At 33.0% G+C, this 22,789-nt stretch overlaps 1 protein-coding gene across 3 annotated transcripts in view; it reads left to right on the plus strand.

Annotated features, from left to right (window-relative positions):
• Positions 1-22,789, plus strand: part of foxo (forkhead box, sub-group O) — a 132,041-nt gene that overhangs the window by 28,700 nt on the left and 80,552 nt on the right. For 2 of the 3 annotated variants that reach the window (XM_017615072.1, XM_017615073.1), the window contains exons 2-3: positions 1,886-2,241; positions 4,876-5,090. In XM_017615072.1, coding sequence (XP_017470561.1) covers positions 2,028-2,241; positions 4,876-5,090 — 429 coding nt within the window. In that variant the 5' untranslated portion in view covers positions 1,886-2,027. Of the gene's footprint in view, positions 1-1,885; positions 2,242-4,875; positions 5,091-22,789 lie in introns of those variants that run through there. The other variant, XM_017615071.1, reaches the window with a different exon arrangement.

A 22,789-nucleotide genomic window follows, 5' to 3' on the forward strand; every position in this document is an offset into this window, starting at 1 on the left:
ATGTACATATTGCCTTTCACCCTTTGTCTTTATATTTGAGGGACTCACAACGGTGTCGTAAGTGTTGTATTGTTGTATGTCGTAAACTTTAAAAGCTTAAATAAATATTTTGAGAACTTGAAACCGAAACAAACTATTCTTTAACACTACGAAAACGCAAAATATGACTTTGTTGGTACTTTACGAACCCCCTTAATATATTTTTTAGGCGTTTAAATTTCACGACGCACAACAATACGACACTTACGACACCGGTGTAAATACCCCAGTTATGTATTTAGAGTTACCTGAATATTTGCCTTTTGTCTTATCATATCTTTGGTTTCACTTAGCCTTTATCTAATTATTCATCTTAACCTTTCTATTCTTGTACTAATCGAAATCTAAATCTTATCCGCTGCTTCACATTCATTTCTTTAATTCAGTATCAATAAAAAAGCAAATATTTGGTGGCAGTTCCGTCCCCAACCATCCCTCATTTAATTCAAATATTGCACAGTACTACTTTGTACGAAGATCAAGGCGAATTTATACAAGGTGGTGTTGCTAGATCAGCTGATTTGATTCCCCTTGGTACACATTTGCCGAAGAAGTTTCTTATGAGTGAGCGAGAAAGTGAGAGTGTTAAAATTTTATTTCCCTATTCTTCTTTGAGCGAAGAACGGCTGAAACAAAACAAACAAAATACATATAAGTTTTTGTTTTTGTACCAACACCTTTTATGGAATCGCCTTGTTTTAAAAATAAAGTTTTTGGGAAATTGAGAACAATTAGCATCATACAATCTGTTATTTCGGTGGCCACACCGCGTGAACTTAAAATTATTATTAGAACAGCCGTTAGGAACTTTTTTAAACTTTTAGCCATTCGAAATAACGAAAGTTTAATAAATAAACTCATCTGCTAATTGTACATCATTAAAAGATTAGATTAAAATTTAATTGAATAGAAAAATATCGGTATCTATGTTCCTTATCGCTCTTAAGCAGGGATCACACGTGTTGTACATTTGTACATTTTCACAGTTACATTGAAGTATTGTTTAGAAAATTGTTATTGAGCTGAACTAATTCTCGAAAAAATTCTCTATACAATACATGTGTATATGTACAAATTTTGTGATCCCTGCTTTAGCGACGATGCCGCGGCCTGATCCACCGCTTTGCCATACGTATTACTATAGTCTATAGTGGTCAATCAAATATTGTACATATATAGTTCTTTGTTGATACACATACGAGTATGTATGCATGCATGCCTACTTTGCTATTTATAGATCATATCACTAGTTGTTGTTTTAACAACTACGGATTTTAAAATTTACGTTGCATTTATCAGCTGAATCTTGTCGAAAAATTTTCCATGACATTAATAAAATATATTCTACGTACACTTATAAATGTATATACATATATAGACTTATATTATAGAGGATGGTGCTATTATAATCAGTTGAAATTCGTAAAATTTAATTATATTAGTTTTTAGACAAATATCAAATAAAAAATATGCAAAAGTCACATATTTACACTTCTGCGAATGAGGTCATATGTTAAGTATGTATTAAGTTTTATTTCTGAGTAATTACTTATTTTAAGGCTTTTTGATATTCAATTTATAAGAACTATTTTTAAAAATAATTTTTTTGTAATACATTTCCCATAAAAAATGCAATTGCTTTTTCTTAAAATTTCAGACCGTTTATTTGAATTGTTCAAATAAACTTAAGTAAAAGGTATGAAATTTTAAGAAAAAGCTATTGCTTAGTTTATATTAAAGAATACAGCCCAATATGTAGAAATATATTACTTGTATAAAATATAATCAATATTTTATTTTAAACATACACAACAAATACTAATTTAAATTTTTTTTCTCTTTTCAGTGCTGCAACGCTCTTAAGAAATTTTGAAAAAATAAACAACGCCAGCTTATACGCATCCGCCAAAATTGCGCAAACAATTTTCTATCCGACCACCTATATAAATACAGCAAAACTGCACATCATAAACGATCCGTTTACAATAATGGAGGGCTTCGTGCACGATTGGCCCACACCACCGCCTACAGATATTCCCCTGCACATGGATCTAGTCAGCGAACTACAGGGCGATGGTGGTTTTGAGCCGCAGACTCGTGCCAGATCGAATACTTGGCCATGTCCGCGGCCAGAGAACTTTGTGGAGCCGTCAGACGATTTGGATAGCACGAAGGCGAGTAATCAGCAGCTGGCGGGTGGAGGTGAGAAAAAACATACATAATTTGAAATATATTCGTAGTATGTAAGACCTCGACGTACAGTGGCGAAAATATAAATAGGGAAGAGACATTGCAGCATTCTTTTGCTATTTTCCCTACGTTAATTAAATGATTATTATTATTATTAACGTTTTTTTGAAAGTGTAGTCTTGTTTTCTAACAAAAACCATGTAAGTCGAAATTTCAAACTTTGTAGGAAAATATGCAAAATTCTACAAGATTTGATCAAAATAGAAACGATCTGAGTGCGTTCACTTTTGTAGCTTATTCAATTTTACTATAACAAGGTGCAACTTTTAAGTATGTAGGACTTACTCTTGATTTTTTGGAAATCTTTTTTGTGGAAGGTGTTGCTCGCCTCTTCCATTTGTATAGAAGAAAATGCATGAAAAGAAAATTGCCAAACATCAACGGTAAGTCCTTCTACCTGCATTATGTTATACTCAAATCTAATGGGCAATAAAACTGCATACTCAAAAAATTCTAATAAATTTTATAAAAAACATAAACATTTTGATTTACAAAGTTTGAAATATTAATTTACATGTTTTTTAGATAGTAAGCTACATGTATTTCCATAAAAAAAGAATAAACATTTTTTAGACAAAGAAAATTAGCCAAAATTTGCTAAAATATCTGTTGCCCATCTAGACCCTCGCCACCGTACATTAATGGGATGGAATGGAACGGAATTGTGGTTGACCGTCTTGAGTCGTCAGTATGCGTAGAAAGTCTTTATCAAGCTCCTCAAAATAGTGCCTGAATCTATCCATTGCTCCCATGTAGTAAATCTAACGTACTTTCTTCCTTAAGATACTCAAAGCATCTGTTCGTCATTAGGGACCAAACACAAGGGCTATTGTTCAGATAACGTATTAAATAACTCTCTGTGCCCAGAACACCATCAATTCCCAGATTTATTCTACATAGTATTTTTTAATCGAAAAATATTACCCATTTATTTTATATAAAAAATAACTTTTTCGTAGAAATGGTATAGAATCTTTGCAGACTCTGTTTCTCGTCAGGAGACTTGAAAGTATAATACGTAATTGCTTAAGTAAAATTTTGAAAGTACTATTGCTTTCTTTTGGGGTTTTCGGGGTACCCATAAAAAATAGTTAATATTAAAAAATGTTTAAATAAATGAAGAGAAACAGAGTTTAATTTCTTTTGAGCGATCACACAATATTTTTTGTTTAAAAAAAAAATCGATATACAATCCTAGGGGGTGAGAGCATTAAAATTCCGACTTTACTTTATTTGGACCACCCTACTACAAATATACATACTCATTGCCCGTTTGACATAGAAACCGCGGCTTTGACCATGGTGCTACAACAGAATACGTGACGAATCAGTCTGGCTAAAGCTTATGATCTGGTGATCGGACCGCCAAACGAAACGCGGAGCTATCCCGTATTCCATGGGCCGGAACCCTTTTGTGGGCACATAAAAGCACACCAAAGCACACACAAGGGTTGTTATAAAAAAGTAGGTAGACAAAAAACTGCACGGGCACTGAAGTGAAAGCCCAAAGCAAAGACAAGCTTAGGTGGCCATTACAAGAAGTTTCAAGAAAGCTCATAAATTTATGGTACATTGTTGTTGCCTGCGTAATCTCCTCAGTAAAATGAACCTTTCGGACACGAGCGTCTGTTTTTTCTGTGCACCTGAACGAAGAAAAGCCAGAACACATTCTTTGTGAATGTGTGTTCCCAACGTGATACATATAACACTTAATCCATTCGAAATGTGTAACAAAAACCACACGGAAGTGCTAGCCTATATAATATAGAAAGCTTATTTATTTTGAAACGAATTTCCGTCATCCCTTGTCAAGTTTTTAGCCGTTTTAGCGTTGTGCCATCATCTGATTAATTTTTCGTCTTAAAGTAAAAGTCTTCACGTATTGGGTAAAGGGCCACGTACAAGAGACCACTTTGGAGGTGCCCACAATAATAATATTACATAATACTAATAATGACCCAAACATATTATCTGTAGATAAAATTGCTCAAATACCGCCAGAATGCCGATTCAGCAGCGCTCTTTCACAATTGAGGACTTATTAATAGACTTCCATCAGAATATATTTTTTTTTTTTATGTAAGTTACTGAATAACCTTGGTTCACTGGAACCGTTTTCGGTGATCCTTTTTTATCGGGTGGATGGCACTTCACGTGTGGCGACCAACTAATTTCGTTGTTGTTCTGATCTCTTAGACATGAAGAAATAAACCATACTCCTTACTTTTTATACGCACGTTGAAGTCGGTTGTACTTTTTTCTTCTTAAAAATTACATGTTTTCAAGTACAATATTTGGTCAACACAGTTATCTGGCATTTGACGACAAACGCCATTGAAACTGGCACAGTTAAAACAAGCCCCTACCGTTAAAAAATAATTTCCTGAAATATAATATAAGCAACATACTAGTATTGAGTATAAAAAACTATACACAAAAATATGACAATGTAAACAATTACATACATAAATACATATGTATGCATATATGTATGTGCAAGTGTAAACAAAAAACATGCTTGCATCTCTTGCCAAATATTTACTACCTTTTTAAAATGGTTATTAAAAACAAATCGTTGATTTTCAGATTCGCAACAGGCCGTACAAAATATGAGTACAGCGAAAAAAAATTCATCGCGTCGCAATGCGTGGGGCAATTTGTCGTATGCGGATTTGATAACGCACGCCATTGGTTCGGCGACCGACAAACGGCTAACGCTTAGTCAAATCTACGAATGGATGGTGCAGAATGTGCCATATTTTAAGGATAAAGGCGATTCGAATAGCAGTGCCGGCTGGAAGGTGAGTAACAGAGCTAAAGCCTTTAATACAAAAGCGCGCAAAGGCGCCTCTGCAAACATACTATAAGCAAATAACAAATTTAAATGCATTCGAAAACATGTGTGATCTGAAAAACAGCGCTTCGTTTGCGAAAATGTTCAAATAACCGACAGACATAAAAATCAGATGAGCGGAATTTGTTTGTAAATAACTGCGTCGACCAAAAAAAAGAAGAAAAATAGCGGGAAAGATATGCAAAACAATAAAACTTAATTGCTTGATCAGTTTTTTGTCTGACTGGTTGCCGCACACTGACTGAATATAAAGACCTATTTAAAAAATAAAAACACACATTCGTGCACAAATTTACAAAGTGTGAAGATACATTGTTTATGATTAGAGTTGTGCGTTTCTTTTTTTTTTGCTGAAATACTATTTCAATGGAGATAATCGCTCTGCTTGAAAGCTGAGAAATCTAAAATTGCATTGAGCCCTTGTGCCTAGCGAGCATGTTTTTTTTGAATAGTATGATACTCGTATTTACTCCTTCAATAATGGCTCCTTAAGACGCCTGCAATGTAAATAAGCGCTGCTATGACAGTTCTGTCACGAAACAAGTTTTGGATAAGCCAAATGAGGCTGACTTCCATTCCAAGCTTATCTAAGCCCTTAACAATTGCTTCCGGCAGGATATTTTTAACAATCAAAAGCCTCATCGATATAGACGAAGGCAGGGTGACCTACCGACCTTCCTTTCATGGCGGTTTCTACCGATTTTCTTTCCTTACAATAAGCGTTTTGAGCTCTTAATAGGCGATCTCGAGAAATCCCTCTCCTCATGTGCAGGTCAACCATTATCAGCTAATGTTGGGCGAAAACTAATGAAAACGTAATTCCAGCGTATGTGGATAAAGATCTAGGCGGCTGTTTATGCTGTCTAAAAAATCACCGTCCAATCGGAAATAACGCGGAGCGACTAAAAATCACAGTTCAATCAGTTTCATGGAGAATGATGAGGAGGGGCTAGCTGAAAATTTTCTACTAAGTACTTAGATTGCCCAGATCTGTTTAGGCTTACCGTTCAAAACTTTATGAGTCCAACTGACGACGGCTAATCGAAATAGTTCCCTAATGTCACTCAGCTATAACACCTGGTACTTTAGGCCTCACCCCCTTGAAACAGCACGTTTCCTGGTCCTAACTTCAGTTGTACTTGCGTCAACGATTGACAGACAGACTGGCCGAATTAGACAGGACTAAAAGCACAGTTACCCACGGACGTAAAAACGGTGAACGTGTCCGCTGAAGCGATCTATCTTATGGGATTCGCGTGTTAACTAAAACTCACCACCGCATGACCGTGACGTAGACGTTGCTTCTCTCTATTTCTATCAACAGCAAAGTTGATATCTTTCTACATACTTCTACGCTACGCCACGTACACGTTCGTGGGTAACCGCGCTGTTAGTAGTGCCGCCGCAACAACAACAAGCATTGCTGTAAGCGCCAAAAGCGATATGTTTCTTGTGCTCGAGACTTAACAAATGAATTTGTTTCATTTCTAAAAAGTGTATGTGTCTCCTAAAACTAGTAATTCTTAAGTATACCATTATTATCTAAAAAAAAACTAAATACAAATCGCCTCCCTAAAATCACTCAAAATGAACCACGCTCCTCAAACACTTCATATCTGTCAGCGTAAGAGCACGAATAAAGGCCCGTCCACATAGAACTTTGGCGTTGCGTTGGCGTTGGCGTCGCTTCAACAGCTGATTATGAATACATGAGCTCAAATGCATAGCCAAAATTCGACAACGCTCACACCAACACAAAGCAAAAGATGTCCAACTCTCAACTTTTCGCGTGCGTCGCTCGTCAGCTGTTGCAAATAAAAAAAATTATGTGAAACATTTTTCCTTTTTAACCACTTTCGGGCAAGAAATATTGTTTTCAATACAATTATTGATATGAAATATTAATTTATCTGTCGTTAGTATGTTAATTTATTGGCCCATTGTAGCAAGCATACTTTTATCGTGCATTCTATCAAACCAACGCCAACGCCAAAGCCAAAGCCAACGCGACAGTTCTATATGGACCGGCCTTAAAGGCTTAGTTATGCATACTTGGCATTGCATAAGAGTTGTCACATAAGGAATCTATTAAATGAGCTTTGCGTGTAAGCGGTTACCCAACGCACAGCACTAAATATGTAGAAGTCTGTTGATTTTTGATTTCTTCGTAAAATGGCATGCTATGCAGTGCAAAGTATGCATAACCAGTGTTGCCAAGTTTTAAATTTGAAAAAGCAAGAAAAATCGCGTTTTTTTCTCGAAAAAAGCATCAGTATTTTTATTGGAGGATTTAATGTATTTTGTATCCAGATTGTTTAAAAAGTAAAAAGCCATTTCTGAAAAATGGCCAACGTTTTTTTTTTATAAAATTCATGAAATCGGCTTTAAAAATATTTTATTTTAAAATTTACACACAACATAGTTTGTAAAACCAAAAACGAATATAATGCTTTCAGGGTACTGATGTAAAAAAAATTTTCTTTAAAAATATTCATACTTTTAACAAATAATTGTATTAACTTATTTCCCAATAGGACCGTGTAATTAATAAATTTATTATAACTCATATTAATTGATTAATCGCACAATCCGCTTTTAAGCGCTCGGCGCTAAAAATAAAATAAAAGCTATAATAAGGCGAGATCAGCTATTTCTACAAATGAAATTGCAAATTTCACTTTCAGCGGGAGTTGTCACAAATGTTGGTTTAATATTAGCAAATGTTCGATATGCTACAACAAAATCTATAACAAAAACGAGTGTTGACGCATTAAAATTGCAGTTCTAACTCCATAACTTACTTATCACGTGTTTTGACGTATATACGTGATAGCGCGCAAGAAATTGAATTGAAGGAAAAAAATCGCCAAAAGCGATTTTCTAAATTTTTACACGCAGCTATCCAAAAAAAAATCGGGAAATTGGCGCTAAATCGACCAATCGACCCTCCTACGGTGGCTTTTGGCTGCAGGGTTCGTCGTACATTGCTGATACCAGTGGGTACCTGTTGCATGTGACTAGCAGCTGTTACTTGAACAAACAAATCAAATTATGGCTGAATGCCGGTCGCTGCTTGCTTTCTTGCCGTCGTCAACGCGCATCAATCTACGACTGTTGCCATTTGTGTTAGTTGCTCGTTTGCGTTTTGCTATATTTTTCGTGTTTTTATTTTTCTTCTTGTTTACGATGCATTCTATGTATAATCTACTCGTGCGGTAGTTGAAGAGGGAAAGGAGTGAGGTTTGTCTGCACTTTGGCATTTTTCTTCTCACTATTCACATATTTTACGACTTGTTTGGGTTGATTTTTGCTGTAATGCATATAAATACTACATAAGTATGTATTTACCCTGTAGTCAAATGTACTAGTTGTAAACAATCTCACAATTAGTATGAACCAACTAGTCAGCCAAATATCTTTTTTCAATGCAATCGACTGGTATTTTTAACACGGGGATGTCCTACGAGATGGCAATTGTCAGATGTCGGTCAGAAATATACCAGTCTTATACTAATTAAAAATAGACAGAAAAATACTAGTCCAATTATGGACCAAAACCACTACTTTGGGAGTCAAAAAATAATACACCATTTTTTTTAGCAGCCTTAAATTTGCCAATAACACTGGTTTACAGCAAAAATGTTCTATGGATGCCACTATCCAATTCCTATGTAGAATTGCTCGGTGATTCCGAAAATCAAGATAATTTTTTTTCTATGGATAACTTTTCGAGATATTCGTAATCGTATATCGTAATACAAGATACGGGAAATGAAAGAAAATAAAATTCTCTCAAAAAATCTGGAATGATTAATTAATTTCTCAGAAACTATCAGGGTTATCGAAAAGTAATGTATATAAGGTTTATGAAGAATTTTATTTTCTATCATTTGCCGTACCTCGCATTACGATTATTTAATTGGTTCGTAAGATTTACCTGATTAAGTGGAACAACTCTTTTTTTTAAGTTTAATAACGGTAAATTCCAAATATCTCGAAAAAGTATCCATACAAATTTGATAGTGGCGTCTGGAGAACAAANGAAACACCAGGTCCCGTCTTATTCGCAGAAAAAAAGTTGAAATTTGTAGACCAGTGTAATTGAACTTAGTGAAATAATTATATTATCTAATCGTGTAATTAAAAAAAGTAAAAAATAATTGAAAATGGNAATTTTATTTTCTATCATTTGCCGTACCTCGCATTACGATTATTTAATTGGTTCGTAAGATTTACCTGATTAAGTGGAACAACTCTTTTTTTTAAGTTTAATAACGGTAAATTCCAAATATCTCGAAAAAGTATCCATACAAATTTGATAGTGGCGTCTGGAGAACAAAATCAAAATTAAAATTTGTGATCCAGTGTGATTAGTGTTAATTTTTTTTAAATGCATTTTTCATTAAATGTTATTAAAAGTAAAAGCTTTCAGGTACAATAAATACTACATTTTTCATCTTTTTTAATAATACTTAATGTAAAAAAAAACATTTTAGTTAAAAATAAAATAAATACTTCAGTTCATTTTCCAATGAACTTAAATAAAAATAAAAATTTTCATTAAATTAAATTAAATTCATTAACTTAGCTCATTTCAGTCCTTTCTTTATAAAATTTTATAAAACTAATAATTAAAGCATAAAACTTGAGATTTGAATAAGAATAAGAATAAAATAAATAAATAATTCACGCAATTATTAAATATTCTTAATTTGTGTCTATAGTTTGGCTTGTTGATTGATAACACTGGTCTACAAGGGTTTTGCGAATAAGACGGGACCTGGTGTTTCCGAACGGATTTTTCGTGCTGAACACGAATCTGGGGTCCAAAACTTCCCATCACGTCACGTTTTCGAGAAAAAAGGGGTTGAAACCCCTAAAAACAGCGTTTTTGGCCATTTTTGAAAAATTGTAGAGCTGAACCCTGACGTGCTACAAACTTTGTATATGTCAGAAATTAAAGGCTAAATCGTGCCCTTTCGAATGAGCCCTATGCCGAATTAATCGCATGCACCCTTAGATCAGGGGGTGTATTTGTGTCTAGGAGTCCAATTTTTATATCCACCATATTCGACCCGTCATCTTAAATTTTTAAAATCTAACTGCAGATTCGTAATCAGCGACTTTTAATATAGTTAAAACCTTGGCATTATTAATTTTCTATGATCGTTTAAGATTAAATTCTTTCTGTGATCAATTTTTCCTGCACCCCTAAACACAAATACACCCCCTGCTTTAAGGGTGCACGCGATCAATTCGGCATAGGGCTCATTCGAAAGGGCACGGTTTAGCCTTTAATTTCTGATATATGCAAAATTTGTACCACGTCAGGGTTCAGCTCTATAATTTTTCGAAAATGGCCAAAAACGCTGTTTTTAGGGGTTTCAACCCCTTTTTTCTCGAAAACGTGACGTGATGGGACATTTTCGACCCCGGATTCGTGTTCAGCACGAAAAATCCGTTCAGAAACACCAGGTCCCGTCTTATTCGCAGAAAAAAAGTTGAAATTTGTAGACCAGTGTAATTGAACTTAGTGAAATAATTATATTATCTAATCGTGTAATTAAAAAAAGTAAAAAATAATTGAAAATGGTCAAAAATAACAAAATAATCATGTAATTAAAATTAATGAATTAATTAACAATTTTTAATTAACTATTAATCATTAAAAAGGTGCTAGTATTGGTATTTAATCATTAAACGGTTATCCAAAAAATAATGCTTTAATTAGTAATCATTATGATTATTAATCATTATTTAACAGAGTAATGGGGCATGAATAAATTGTTTTGTGCTTGGTACAAGTCTGGTAGTTTTCGAATTAGTTCGATTTCAGTCAGAAAATTCTAGTTGTAAACTAACACTTTTCCTGGGTTTCACTGCAGGGTACGTACACATGTCTATATGTATTTACGTAATTGTAGTTTTAGCTGCTTTATATTAAGTTAATAGTTTTGACAGTTGCTTTTGTACCTTTGTTATGATCAGCAATTTATTTGTTTGCTCTTTGTAGGCTTTTACGTCGCTCCATTCAAGTTCAGGGCTAATGCTGGTTAGCAGTTTTATTTGTTGCTTGCTCATTTGGTTTGTCTTTTACTACAAAGAAAAAAATGCATGTGTATGTATGTATGTATGTGTTTATTAGAGCTTGTTTATAATACTGGCTCCAAGTTAAGCCAAAGATCAGTTGGCTTAGCCGCTTGGTGAAATTCATAACATTGATTAATTGTTTGAACAGTTTATTTTTGCTTTGTTAAATATTTGAACTATTTTTCTTTTCGCATGTGTATTTACATTATCGGTCATATCATTAGCACCCCCATTTCAAGGTGATATGGTTTGCCACTTAAGTATGTTTATTTACTTATTTTTAAGAATATCCAATTCAAATACAGTTCATTCCCTAATAGAACCCATATAAACCGAAATTTAAAACTTTGTCGAAAACTAAGAAAAAAATAACAAATTTTCACTAAAATTCTTTCAGAAGAATAGAATTTGTTTGAGTGCACAATTTTATAGCACATTATAGCAAGTATTAGTGTCATAATGTGCAATTTTTGAAGCGACTAAGAATTTACTTCACATAAACCAAGTATGTACGTTCACATTTTCTTTCATAATTTCCATAGAACGTGTACGAACGAGTGTGTGGTTTGTACTTGATTTCAAAAAACAAATGGTGGGGGCTAAAATAAATGAAAAATCTTTTTTTTCTTCATTTGGTTCTTAATTTTTATGATAAATTATCTCATTTCTATTTAATTTATTGACAGATTTTACAAAGGAAAATTACTTGATTTCAGCTTATAAATTAAAAATGAGCCGTAAATTGCGATAATGTAAATATGCCTGAAATTGAGACATAATAAACATAAGGCTTGAAAATTAAAAAAAAAAAAAATTAAGTGCAGCAGAGGAATTGTGACAATCATTACTCAAAATTTTTGTTGCCGTTATTTTCATTTGAGAAAATTTGATGAAACTGATCTTCTGATGTTTGGATTGCCAATTGAGGCACTGTACTCAGTTGTAATTAACACGTAACAGCGATATGATATTTCTTTGCTTAGCAGATAATTGTTTATTAGGTAATTTGAATATGAGTTTCAATTGCTTACTGCTTTATACATACATAGATATGTACATATGCTTTAAATTTTAAAGCTGAAAATAAGCAAAAACCCATTTAACATTTTTTTAGCTGCGATTTACACACAACTTGTCAACAGCGAACAAATTAGCAGGTTGGAAAATAGTAGACTAATGCTCGTTAATGCGTAGGCTATGATTTATTAAAGTAGCTGAGTATATTTCATACATAGCTAATACTAATATTTTATATACGTAGTACATATTTAGGTTAGGTTAGGCTAGCTTCAGTTTATGGCCTAATACAAGTGGCATTGGTCCTTTGAGATATCACTATGTACAGTAACGCCCTTCAAAGGTAGTTAGTTACGGCCAAGGGAAATAGTTAATGAATATTTACCACTAGTCGACTGCTAGTTAGTTAATAGTTAGCTACAAACTAGTCCCATTTCCAGCAGGGTTGATACCAATACTAAAATATTTCCTTCAAATTGTTAATTAAAGTGGTTCTGAATTTCTAAACATGTGGCAACCCTCTTCAAAACATCAACGAAACACCATTGACATATATGTATGTATGTTAAAAGCCTTCTATTAACTTACTAATTAAATACATTTTATCCTTTCGATTATGCGGCAATAATCTTCAAAACTATTTTAAAATCAAACTGAATTTAATCTCTTGTTTGACAAATTATTTAAAAAATGCATTCCAATGTAGAAAAAGAGTATGGACACCAAAGGAAAGATAAAATTCTGTAGTATTAAAAAGTTTTTGGTTCACAAGGACGAATAGTTATTGAAAATGTCCTTTTTATTCATTTAGAAGGATGCTCGAAGGACGAAATTCGATGATGTGGTCGAGTGCATATTAGTCCTTAACATATATATATTTTTTTTAAATAATTATTGTAAAATTTCAAGGATATTCAATGATAAAATGTGAAAAGGACATTTTCAATAAAAAATCGTCCCTATGCACCATAAATTTAATCGGCCTTAATTTCACAGAATTTTCTCTTTAATTTGATACTCATACTGTTTTCTACATTGCACTGAAATTTTTAAACAATTTTTTAAAAATGCAATTTTACTTATTGGCCCATGTTTTCACTGGAGTTTTTCGTTTTTTTTTATGTATGGTAATGCGCTTGATGACGAACCGTGTAGATGGAAAAAGTATATAAGAAAGTTTTATTTTCGGAGATTAAACTGCTCCGCAATAACTTTTGAAAATTCTTGAGTTTGAGATAACTTACAAAAGCACTTGCATTAGCTACGCCTAACAGCTACTTAAGTTTCTTATCTCACCTGTCATTGTTGTACTTTTGGAGATTTATTTCCTTTATCAGTTCGGCGAAGAAAGTAAATAAGGAATTTACGATCGAATATTATCAACGCTTTTGTTATTTTCTTAGAACACTTAACCTTTACCAATAAATAAATACAACATGTTATATATAACATTCGGCATTTACTACGCTTTTACTACTAAGACAACTTCATCAGCCTATTTGCTGCAAATTGGTGCTGGCCTTATTTTTAATTGAGTGGCTTTTCCGGGAATTCATTTGCGACTTAGTTTTTACTTCCACCTTCAGATATTTGGATGGTATTTATTTATTGCTTCCGGTGTTTTGGTAGTTTATTATAATTGCTTTTTTTGCGCGCTATCTTCTTGGTATTCGACTTAAGCATTACGTATGTACTTTACACTATGAAATCATAATGTTAGGTAAAAAAATTTTGCAATATTTTTTTTTTGATCAAATGTTTTTGTTTACTTCAAAATGAGACGCTGCGACGCTAGAAATGTTATCAGTCTCAATCAGCGAAACAAATATGTAAAAAATGTTGTTTTCGAATTATGCATAATATATATGAAAAAGGAACTGGAATGGGCTGGAGATACGAAACTACTACGATACTAGATACATATAAGCCGCCATCGATTCGCCACTTTTCTGGTGGCTATGTTTGAGTTCCGGTCGCTTATACCATGTTCTGACCGACAACGATAAATCTGACTTAATCCGTTTCAACTGCAGTTAATTCCGGAGTTGATCCGGATCAACGCTGCCGTCTGTTTATGCTTTTAGTCCCATTAGTTTCCGGCAGGTTTGAATGACTTCAATTACCTTTCCTGTGGAAAACGAATATATAAGTTATCTAAAAGCTTATATTTCAATCGTTTTTACTGCTTCATTTGACGACTATTTTCAGTGCAATCGGTTGGAAGGTATAGACAGCGTCCTCAAACCTTCCTCTGATTAGGGTTCGGGAATTAGAGAATTAGATGTGTAGGTTTCAAAGGAAAAACTCATTCACTTTTTGGAAAAATTTTTTTATCCATAAAACTCTTAGTTAGCTGATAAATACTTTAAACTATAGATGTCAGTTAATAAACATACATATATTACTTTGAGTATTGGATAGGTGCTCAAAAACTCAATGCTGTACAAAAAAGTGGCTGAATACGATATAAGATGTTCCTTCAATGTGTTGACTACACATATGAATATACATACCTATGCAGATCGGTGCATATATAGATAACTAATAATTTATTTCTAATTTAAAATGCAATTATCACAATATTCCAATGTCCAACTTGATTAACATAATTAATTAAGTAGTAGTGAGCCTAATAAATTTGTAGTCAGTTTATATGTCTAAGCTAAGCTATACATACTTTATATGTATGTATGTATGTACGTACGTAATATGTGTGTATGTATTTATGTAATGTCGATTTAGTGCCGCCACAATTCAGTCGAAATATTTCATTAAAATGTGTAAAAATGCAAATAAGACGTAATAGCTTGCCGATTGACATTTGTAAATGGAAGTCCAAAAGTAAGGACCGCTGCTAAAAATCCACTATGAAGTAAAACTCGATATTCAAAATTGATTGGATTGCACGTGTGTAGAAGCAATATTGCTGTTGAATATTGCGTTGAGGACCGACTAATGGCCTCAAAAGTTGGCATAAGAGAGTTAGTTCTTATGACTAATGTTGTTGGAAGACATAAACTCGAATACTAATTATTTCATATATTACTCAAAAGCATAATAAGCATCTTACTTAGGTATATGGATAGGCATAGATTGAGATTTATACTTAGAAATGCAGTAAAACTTCGATATATCGAATTTGATGGAATTAGACAAACGATTCCTCTATCGGCGAAAATTTCTCACAATATGTACCGATTTTCATCGTGCTTGATTGATACACATTTCAAAAGTTTGTACAATTACTTTTTGAGTGGTCCCATTATCATCGCATATTGTGACAATTTTTTTTCGGTGCAGATTATCCAAATTAAATATCCGACGTTAATCGGTACAATATAATTACACTATAGTGCTTGATTAATAATCTATATATTAATACGCTAACATAAATTTTGTATCCGTTCGTTTGGCGATTCTACCGAACCGATCAAAACCAAGAGCACCGTTGGAAAGGCATTTTTCCGTAGATGAGCAGAGTTTTTATGGTTTCACAATTGGTTGAAAATTACCGTCGTTTAAACATTTTCGAATTGTGTATAGATGTTGCTGCAACATGTTCAATTTGACATGTTTCGCCTGTTGTTTCACTACACATTTGAAATTAAGCTTTGAAATAAAGATAAATATGAAGATGAAGAAATAAATATATAACGATGAAGTAAAAAAAAGAAGCCAGAAGTGAAGATAAAGACGAAAATGGAGACAATGACAGAATTAAGAATTAAGAATTAGGGTAACTGAAAGGGTAAGAACATTTCTTGAATTTATGAAGTGAAACTTCTTTAGCGGTTTGAGAATAAAAACAAAAACAAAGATGCCTAGAGGTACAGGCAAAAACGAAGATCAAAGTAAATTTAAACACTTTAAGGTAAAGGTGAAGAGGAATATGCAAAAATAAAGATAAATATGAAGAAAAGGATGAGGATGAAGATCGATATTGTTATCGATATAAAACTCGATATTCTTATCGATATAATAATCGATATTGCTATCGATAAAATAATCGATATTGTTATCGATACTGTTATTAATTAAATAACCGCTATTGTAATCGATATAATAATCAATGTAATAATCGGTATAGTTATCGATACAATAATGGATGTTGTTATCGGTATAATAATCGATTAAATAATTGATTTTGTTATCGATTTAGTCATTTATATTGTATGTACAATAATCGATACTGATGATTGTTATATTTATCGCTGAATTAATCGATTTTACAATCGTATTTTTCTATATGTGTATGGATATTGTTATCGGTATTTTTATAAACACAGTTATCAACAGGGTTATCGATACACTAATCGGAACATGGAATGTGATCACATTACATGACATCACATCACATTTTATCACATGATATGAAGAGACATCACACGATATTGCATCACATAATATGATATCACATCACACGATATCACGTGACATGACATCACATGATATCACATCACATTATATGGCATGACATCACATGACTTGACATCACATGATATGACATCGTATGACATCACATGGCATTACATGACGTGGCATCACATGATATGACATCATATGGTATGACATCATATGACATGACATCAGAGGATATGACAACACACGACATGACATCCTATCACATCACATAAAATCACGTCACATCTTATCACGTCATCGCACCTCATCTCATCTACGTGAATAGAAAAAGAAAAGGATATAAGCAAAGATGTGAAAGATAAAAACAAAGATGAAGACCAAGGTAAAGTTACCGATTTCAAAGCCAGAAACACCGTTGGAAAGTAATTTTCTGTAGATGAGGAGAGTTTTTGTAGTTTCGAAATTGGTTGAAAATCGTCGTTTAAAAATTTCCATATTTGTTAATGGTTGTTTTTGCAACCTGTTCAGTCAAGCTTTTCGCATTTTGTTTTACTTCGTATTTGAAATTAAACTTTAAAATAAAGATAAATATGAAGATGAAGAAACAAGTGATAACGATGAAGATAAAAAAAGCAAAAGTGAAGATAAAGGCGAAAATTGAAATAAAGGCGAAAATGGAGATAATGAGAAATACATAAGAATTAGGTTAACAGAGTTGAAATTTTCCGATAGGAATCGAAATAAAATCAGCCATAAAGGTTACTGAAAGTTATGGAATCATCGAAGTTTATTATTATCGAAATTTATCCATGCTTATCAAGTTATCGCAGCGTATCGAATTATTCAAACTGATCAATGTTTACTGAGTTGTCGAAATTTATAGACACAGAAACTTAGTTGTCCAAATTTACGGATAGTTATCGAGCTATAAAAACGTGTGGGATTAACGAAATTTGTCAAGTTAAAGAAATGTATTTATTGAATTATCATTATTTTAGACTTAACCAAATTTAACGAGGTGTCGTAATGCATGGAGTTCTTTAAACTTACAGAGTTATCGATAATTATTGATCTACTGAAATTGGTTGGTTCAACGAAGCGAAGTTTATGGAATTTTCAAAATATATCGATTTATCGAAATTTCAAGGTTATATAAGCTTATCGATTTATCACTGCTTATCGAATTTAATCGTCTTAACAGAGTGTAACGAGTTATCAAAATGTTTAGATAGTTTTCGAAAAATGTGGAGATGTCAAAAGTAAAAATTTATAAAGGTATCCAAAGTTTTTACATTTTTGAGTTATCTAAATTTATCGAGCCATCGAATTTCACAGTTATCGAAATTGGTCGAATTAACGAATTTTGTTGAGTTATCGAATTTTAGTCTTCTTGAAATTCATCGGACTATCGATATGTATCAAATCATTGAAATTTATCGATAAACTTGAATGTATCAGGTCAATTCCAAGTCCTGCCGAAGTCCTCCAAAGACCTTCTCAGATAAAAAAAAAATTTAGTTACGTTTTAGCAGAAGATTTTCCGGTTAGTTAATTTGTACCGTATAAGTTTTGCTGCGTGTTAAGTTAGAAATCCTCTCCAAGGCTTCTAAAACTAGAAAAACTGTCGAATTTCGACAGTAACTGGCACTCTAGTAACAATAAAAACATTACCGGCTATGATCGGGGGGTTCATGCCCGATACAAAAAAATCCCGCATTTTGTACGATTTGATTGTTCTAAAATGAGCAAAAGAGTGTTCACATTATCGTGCAGTAATCTGCTTATATTCAGCACAATTTTGGCTCAGAATGCCGCATTTCTAAAAATTGTGTTTGTTCACACTGTCGGCACAAGAAATGCGTCGAACATTGGCCCATCGCGCTGATAATGAGATCTTAGCTTCATTCAAGAAAAATAAAACAGATTTCAAAAGCTTCGTTAAACGACATTTCCAGCAATTTTTTAAGAATTTTGGTGATAGAATATCAAAACCGTCATATCTAACCGTCAATATATGCCGAAGGTTTTCGCAATGGCGGGGTGTTTTTCTCTGGACTCAGCAATAATACTGTTATATTGAGTTTTTCAATTGATCAAGGTTCCTTATAACGCGGTTTTACTGCATATTAATAAATATGTGTGAACAATTTTACAAACCAGACTAAATTTAATTGTGTCTTACAATGTAAGGAATTTCGCTTTACTCTAAGCGTTTAATTGCGATGAAGTATTTATTTACACACACACATATGTATGTATGTGTGTATATACAAAGCTGTCACACGTCGTGGACATTTGCAAGCCGCGATAATAAAGGCGCTTTCGTAGCCATGGCGGTTTACTTATGCATATCTATGTACATAAGTGGGGGCATACATTTGTATGTATAATGTATGTATGTTCGTATGTACTTATGTATGAGCAAATAAAAACCTGAATTAATTAGATTGAATCATTTTTAAAGCTACCAGCAGGGTGGGACAAGAAGAGGAGAAAATCGGCTCTAAAAATTAAGAGGAAGGCAGGCTTAGCAAAACTCTATACAAGTTTTTAATAATCGAAGATTATTTCGTCCAACTTTTAAATTTGATATAAAAACTGCACATAATTGATTTGTAAATAAATTTACAATTGAATTTAAATTGGATTTAAGGACATCAATTTTTGGCCATTAGGTATTTATTCACTTCGAAACTGGACTTTTTCGTTGGTCTAAAAATTGAGTATATATAGGTTTATTTTCACTTAAAAACATATTGTTTTCTCTTTTAGAAAATATATCTACATAAATTTTTGGTCGTTTTTGAAATTGACATAGGTTTGTAATTTTGAATGTTTTTCAGCTAGATCATTTTTCTATTAATTTCAATTTGAATTTTATACATTAATTTTTGGTAATTAGAGTTTTTAGATATTTAGTAAATGTAAAATTGGACATACATTCTTTTTCTTTTGAAAGGTGGCCATGCATTTTTGTTGATCCATTAAACTGAGTATAGGTTTTGGTCACTTAAAAGCAGTTTTTTCTCTTTTAAAAAATAGCCATAAATTTTTGATCACTTTAAAAATTGATTGTATAATTGATTGAAGCTCAACATTTCTTTCTATTAAGTTAAATTTGGCTTTTGGACAAACTTTTAAAATTTTAGAATCGTATTATTCACAAAATAATAAAATATTTTATTAAAAAAAAAAAAAAATTGTTTTATAAAAGTACCTTTATTTTAAAAGAAAATAAATTAAATAATAAAATCGTATTTGTTTACAATTACCCACCTTGGTCGGCCATATTAATCGAATGTGCGTAGTGATGAAATGCGGCATTAATCGATTGCTTACTTTTTTTGGCCTTTAAACATTATATAATCGATTCAGATAAGGCGCTTATAAAACAAAAAGATCAAATATGTTTTATCAGTAGCAATCATATACATATCTTATATTTTTAATGAACGATTTTGCGTCATAAATGCATTTAAAAGATCCCCTTTCGTGTGTAATTGATTAACAAATATTTGCTGAGCTATTTTTTCATATCCAATTGTCTAACTGTATCTGTTTTTTCCCCATGCATTTTTTCTAACTTTCTCCTACTGAATACCTAAATCATCTCAAGTCACAAAAATAATCACTAATTTACAATCTCAAATTTAGTAATATGAGATGTGACTGACTTGCTGAATGTCAGCATTACCTTGGGTCATTGGGTCATTGCGGAAATGGGACCGCTAGCCAGAGAGAGTTTCGTATGAACCTCAATAGATGATCGGATCTCTCTTCCAAACGAATCTATATGAAGACAGCTTTTTATTCACACAGGACTAGTAGTGTTTCTACGAAGCATTAACTGGTTAGCATCAGAGCACCTTAGTTTCAGCTCCAGATTTAACGAGGTGCAGGATATATCACACTCAACTCAATTTATCAAATACGCTAATTGGCCTTAAGGAAGTCATACGATATTTGTGCTAAGTGATGTAAGTACACTAAGAAAACAGTAACACGAATTTTTCCTCCAGCATCATTTTTGGTTTTCCATGTTAGCAATTAGAAATTTTTGAACAGAAAAAAAGTAGTTTTTAAGCAAACACAAAGTGGTATTGTTTAGAAATTTTCATCAAGAATCAGATCAGTTCATGTACCTATATATCAATAATAAGCTTGTTTTGCGCACAACCATATGTGTTTTAGTTTAAAACAAAGAGAATATGGTTTATTTTTTTTTTTGTCAGTGTACGTATTCGAAAAATTACGATTTTTAGGAGTAGATGCTCTCTGCAGAGGAAACGGTAACTTAGAAGAGCTCAAGCTGGGTATGATATCGCTGTCAGTAAAAATTTTGGTACTAAATAGTATCACATTAGACAAAAAGGCTGACAAATGCGTTACATTATTACTATAGTCACTTTGAATACACTAAACTAATTGACTGACTAACCATCTTGAATAAGTATGTCAGATTAGGGATGCCGAAAAAACATCGATGCATCGACAAATATCGATGTAGGTTTCGATGCATCGATGCGAGGAATAACATCGATGTATTTTTGCCACTGACATCCCTCTATCAGATTTCTGCATTTTGAATATCTGCATTTTTTTATAATTGAACCTTGTCTACTTCGCCACGTTCACACGGACTGCAGTTGTTGCACTTGTTCGCCGCTTAAATGAAATTCGCTTTAAAGAGCGAAATACACCACACAAGCGGTTTGACAAACCAAGCGAAATTTCCCTTTGCTTCAAGCCATTTGTGCTGTGTATGGGGGTGTTTGAAGGTTTGACAAACCGCCGTCAAACCTTCAAACACCCCCATACACAGCACAAATGGCTTGAAGCAAAGGGAAATTTCGCTTGGTTTGTCAAACCGCTTGTGTGGTGTATTTCGCTCTTAAGAACTGCGCAACTTTTGAATATAAACTACGTTGTAACACTTGAGCGTGCAAACAGTTGTGTAATGATTTTGTTTTTTGTTTTACATTTTTTTTTTTTTTTTTTGCAAAAGTAGCGGAACAACAAGTGTAACTACTCGCACTTACAGCACACTAAAGTGTTGATAAATCCAAAATAAATATTTATTAACGCGATTTTAATGCGAATATGCACACATGCATACATGCATATGTATGACGTTGTAAGTAAGTGTATGAGTTTCGTATAAAGGGGGTGTGACCGCTTACTAAAAATTGCACATGCATAGATACATCCCCTGTATGGAAAAGTCAGAGCAGTCAGCAAATATGACAGTCTATTAACTAACTAGTACGTGCTATAGCGATGCTTTACCAGTTCGATAATGTCGAAGAACTAAAGCGTTCGGCGACATCTGCCTTTGAATTGTCAAAGCCAGAAATAAAAAGCAATTAATAGCTTTGCTTACAAATGTCGGCTGTGGCGTCGCGTGAAGAGTACCGGTTCTGGTTCTGAGATCGCAGGTTCGAGTCCGCTTGGTGGTGGATTGGCAGACCATCTCATCAACTGATATTATGCTACTAGTATTTCTACTAGTAGATGCTGATGCATAGTCTGACAATTGACATATTGCAGGACATCGCCATGTTAAAAATATCAGTCGCTAACATTGAAAAAGGATAGAACGTGAACTAGTTGGGCTGAAACGCAAACAGGTAGAATTCTGGTTCACAACTTTGTACATACTTACTATGTATGCTCACAAACGAGTATGTAGTGCATAAGCATCTCGCTCTTATAGCTTTTTGTTGTAGATATTACATTGTTTTTCTTTGATTCACAATGAACTCTAACACCAACGACGTCAAATGATTTTGTTGTGATGTTTATGTTTTTTTCGATTTCGAATTGGCAATGGTTTAGCGAAAATATTTTAGTCATTCAGGGGCGTCACCAACAATGTGAAGAAAAAAGAAAAAAATTCTTTTATATTTTTTACTTAAACTAGAAACAACTTGTACTATTTTTATTATTCCTGCACTGGCAAGCGCCGTGTAATTTTAATTGCGTCGCAGTAATATCTATTTATTATTGTTATAACAATATTTTTATTTTTGTTTTTGTTTTAGTTATTATTATGCGGCTAGAGTGCATTGATTAGAATGCATTTTTAAACTAATGAATATATTTACATTCAAATATTTATGTATTAGTACGAGTATATACGTATGTATTATGTATGTAGGAGTTACTGTCTTCCTGTTG

Source organism: Rhagoletis zephyria, unplaced genomic scaffold (assembly GCF_001687245.7).
Source record: "Rhagoletis zephyria isolate East Lansing unplaced genomic scaffold, Rhagoletis_zephyria_1.1 Rzeph_scaffold_00961, whole genome shotgun sequence".
Classification (NCBI taxonomy): domain Eukaryota; kingdom Metazoa; phylum Arthropoda; class Insecta; order Diptera; family Tephritidae; genus Rhagoletis; species Rhagoletis zephyria.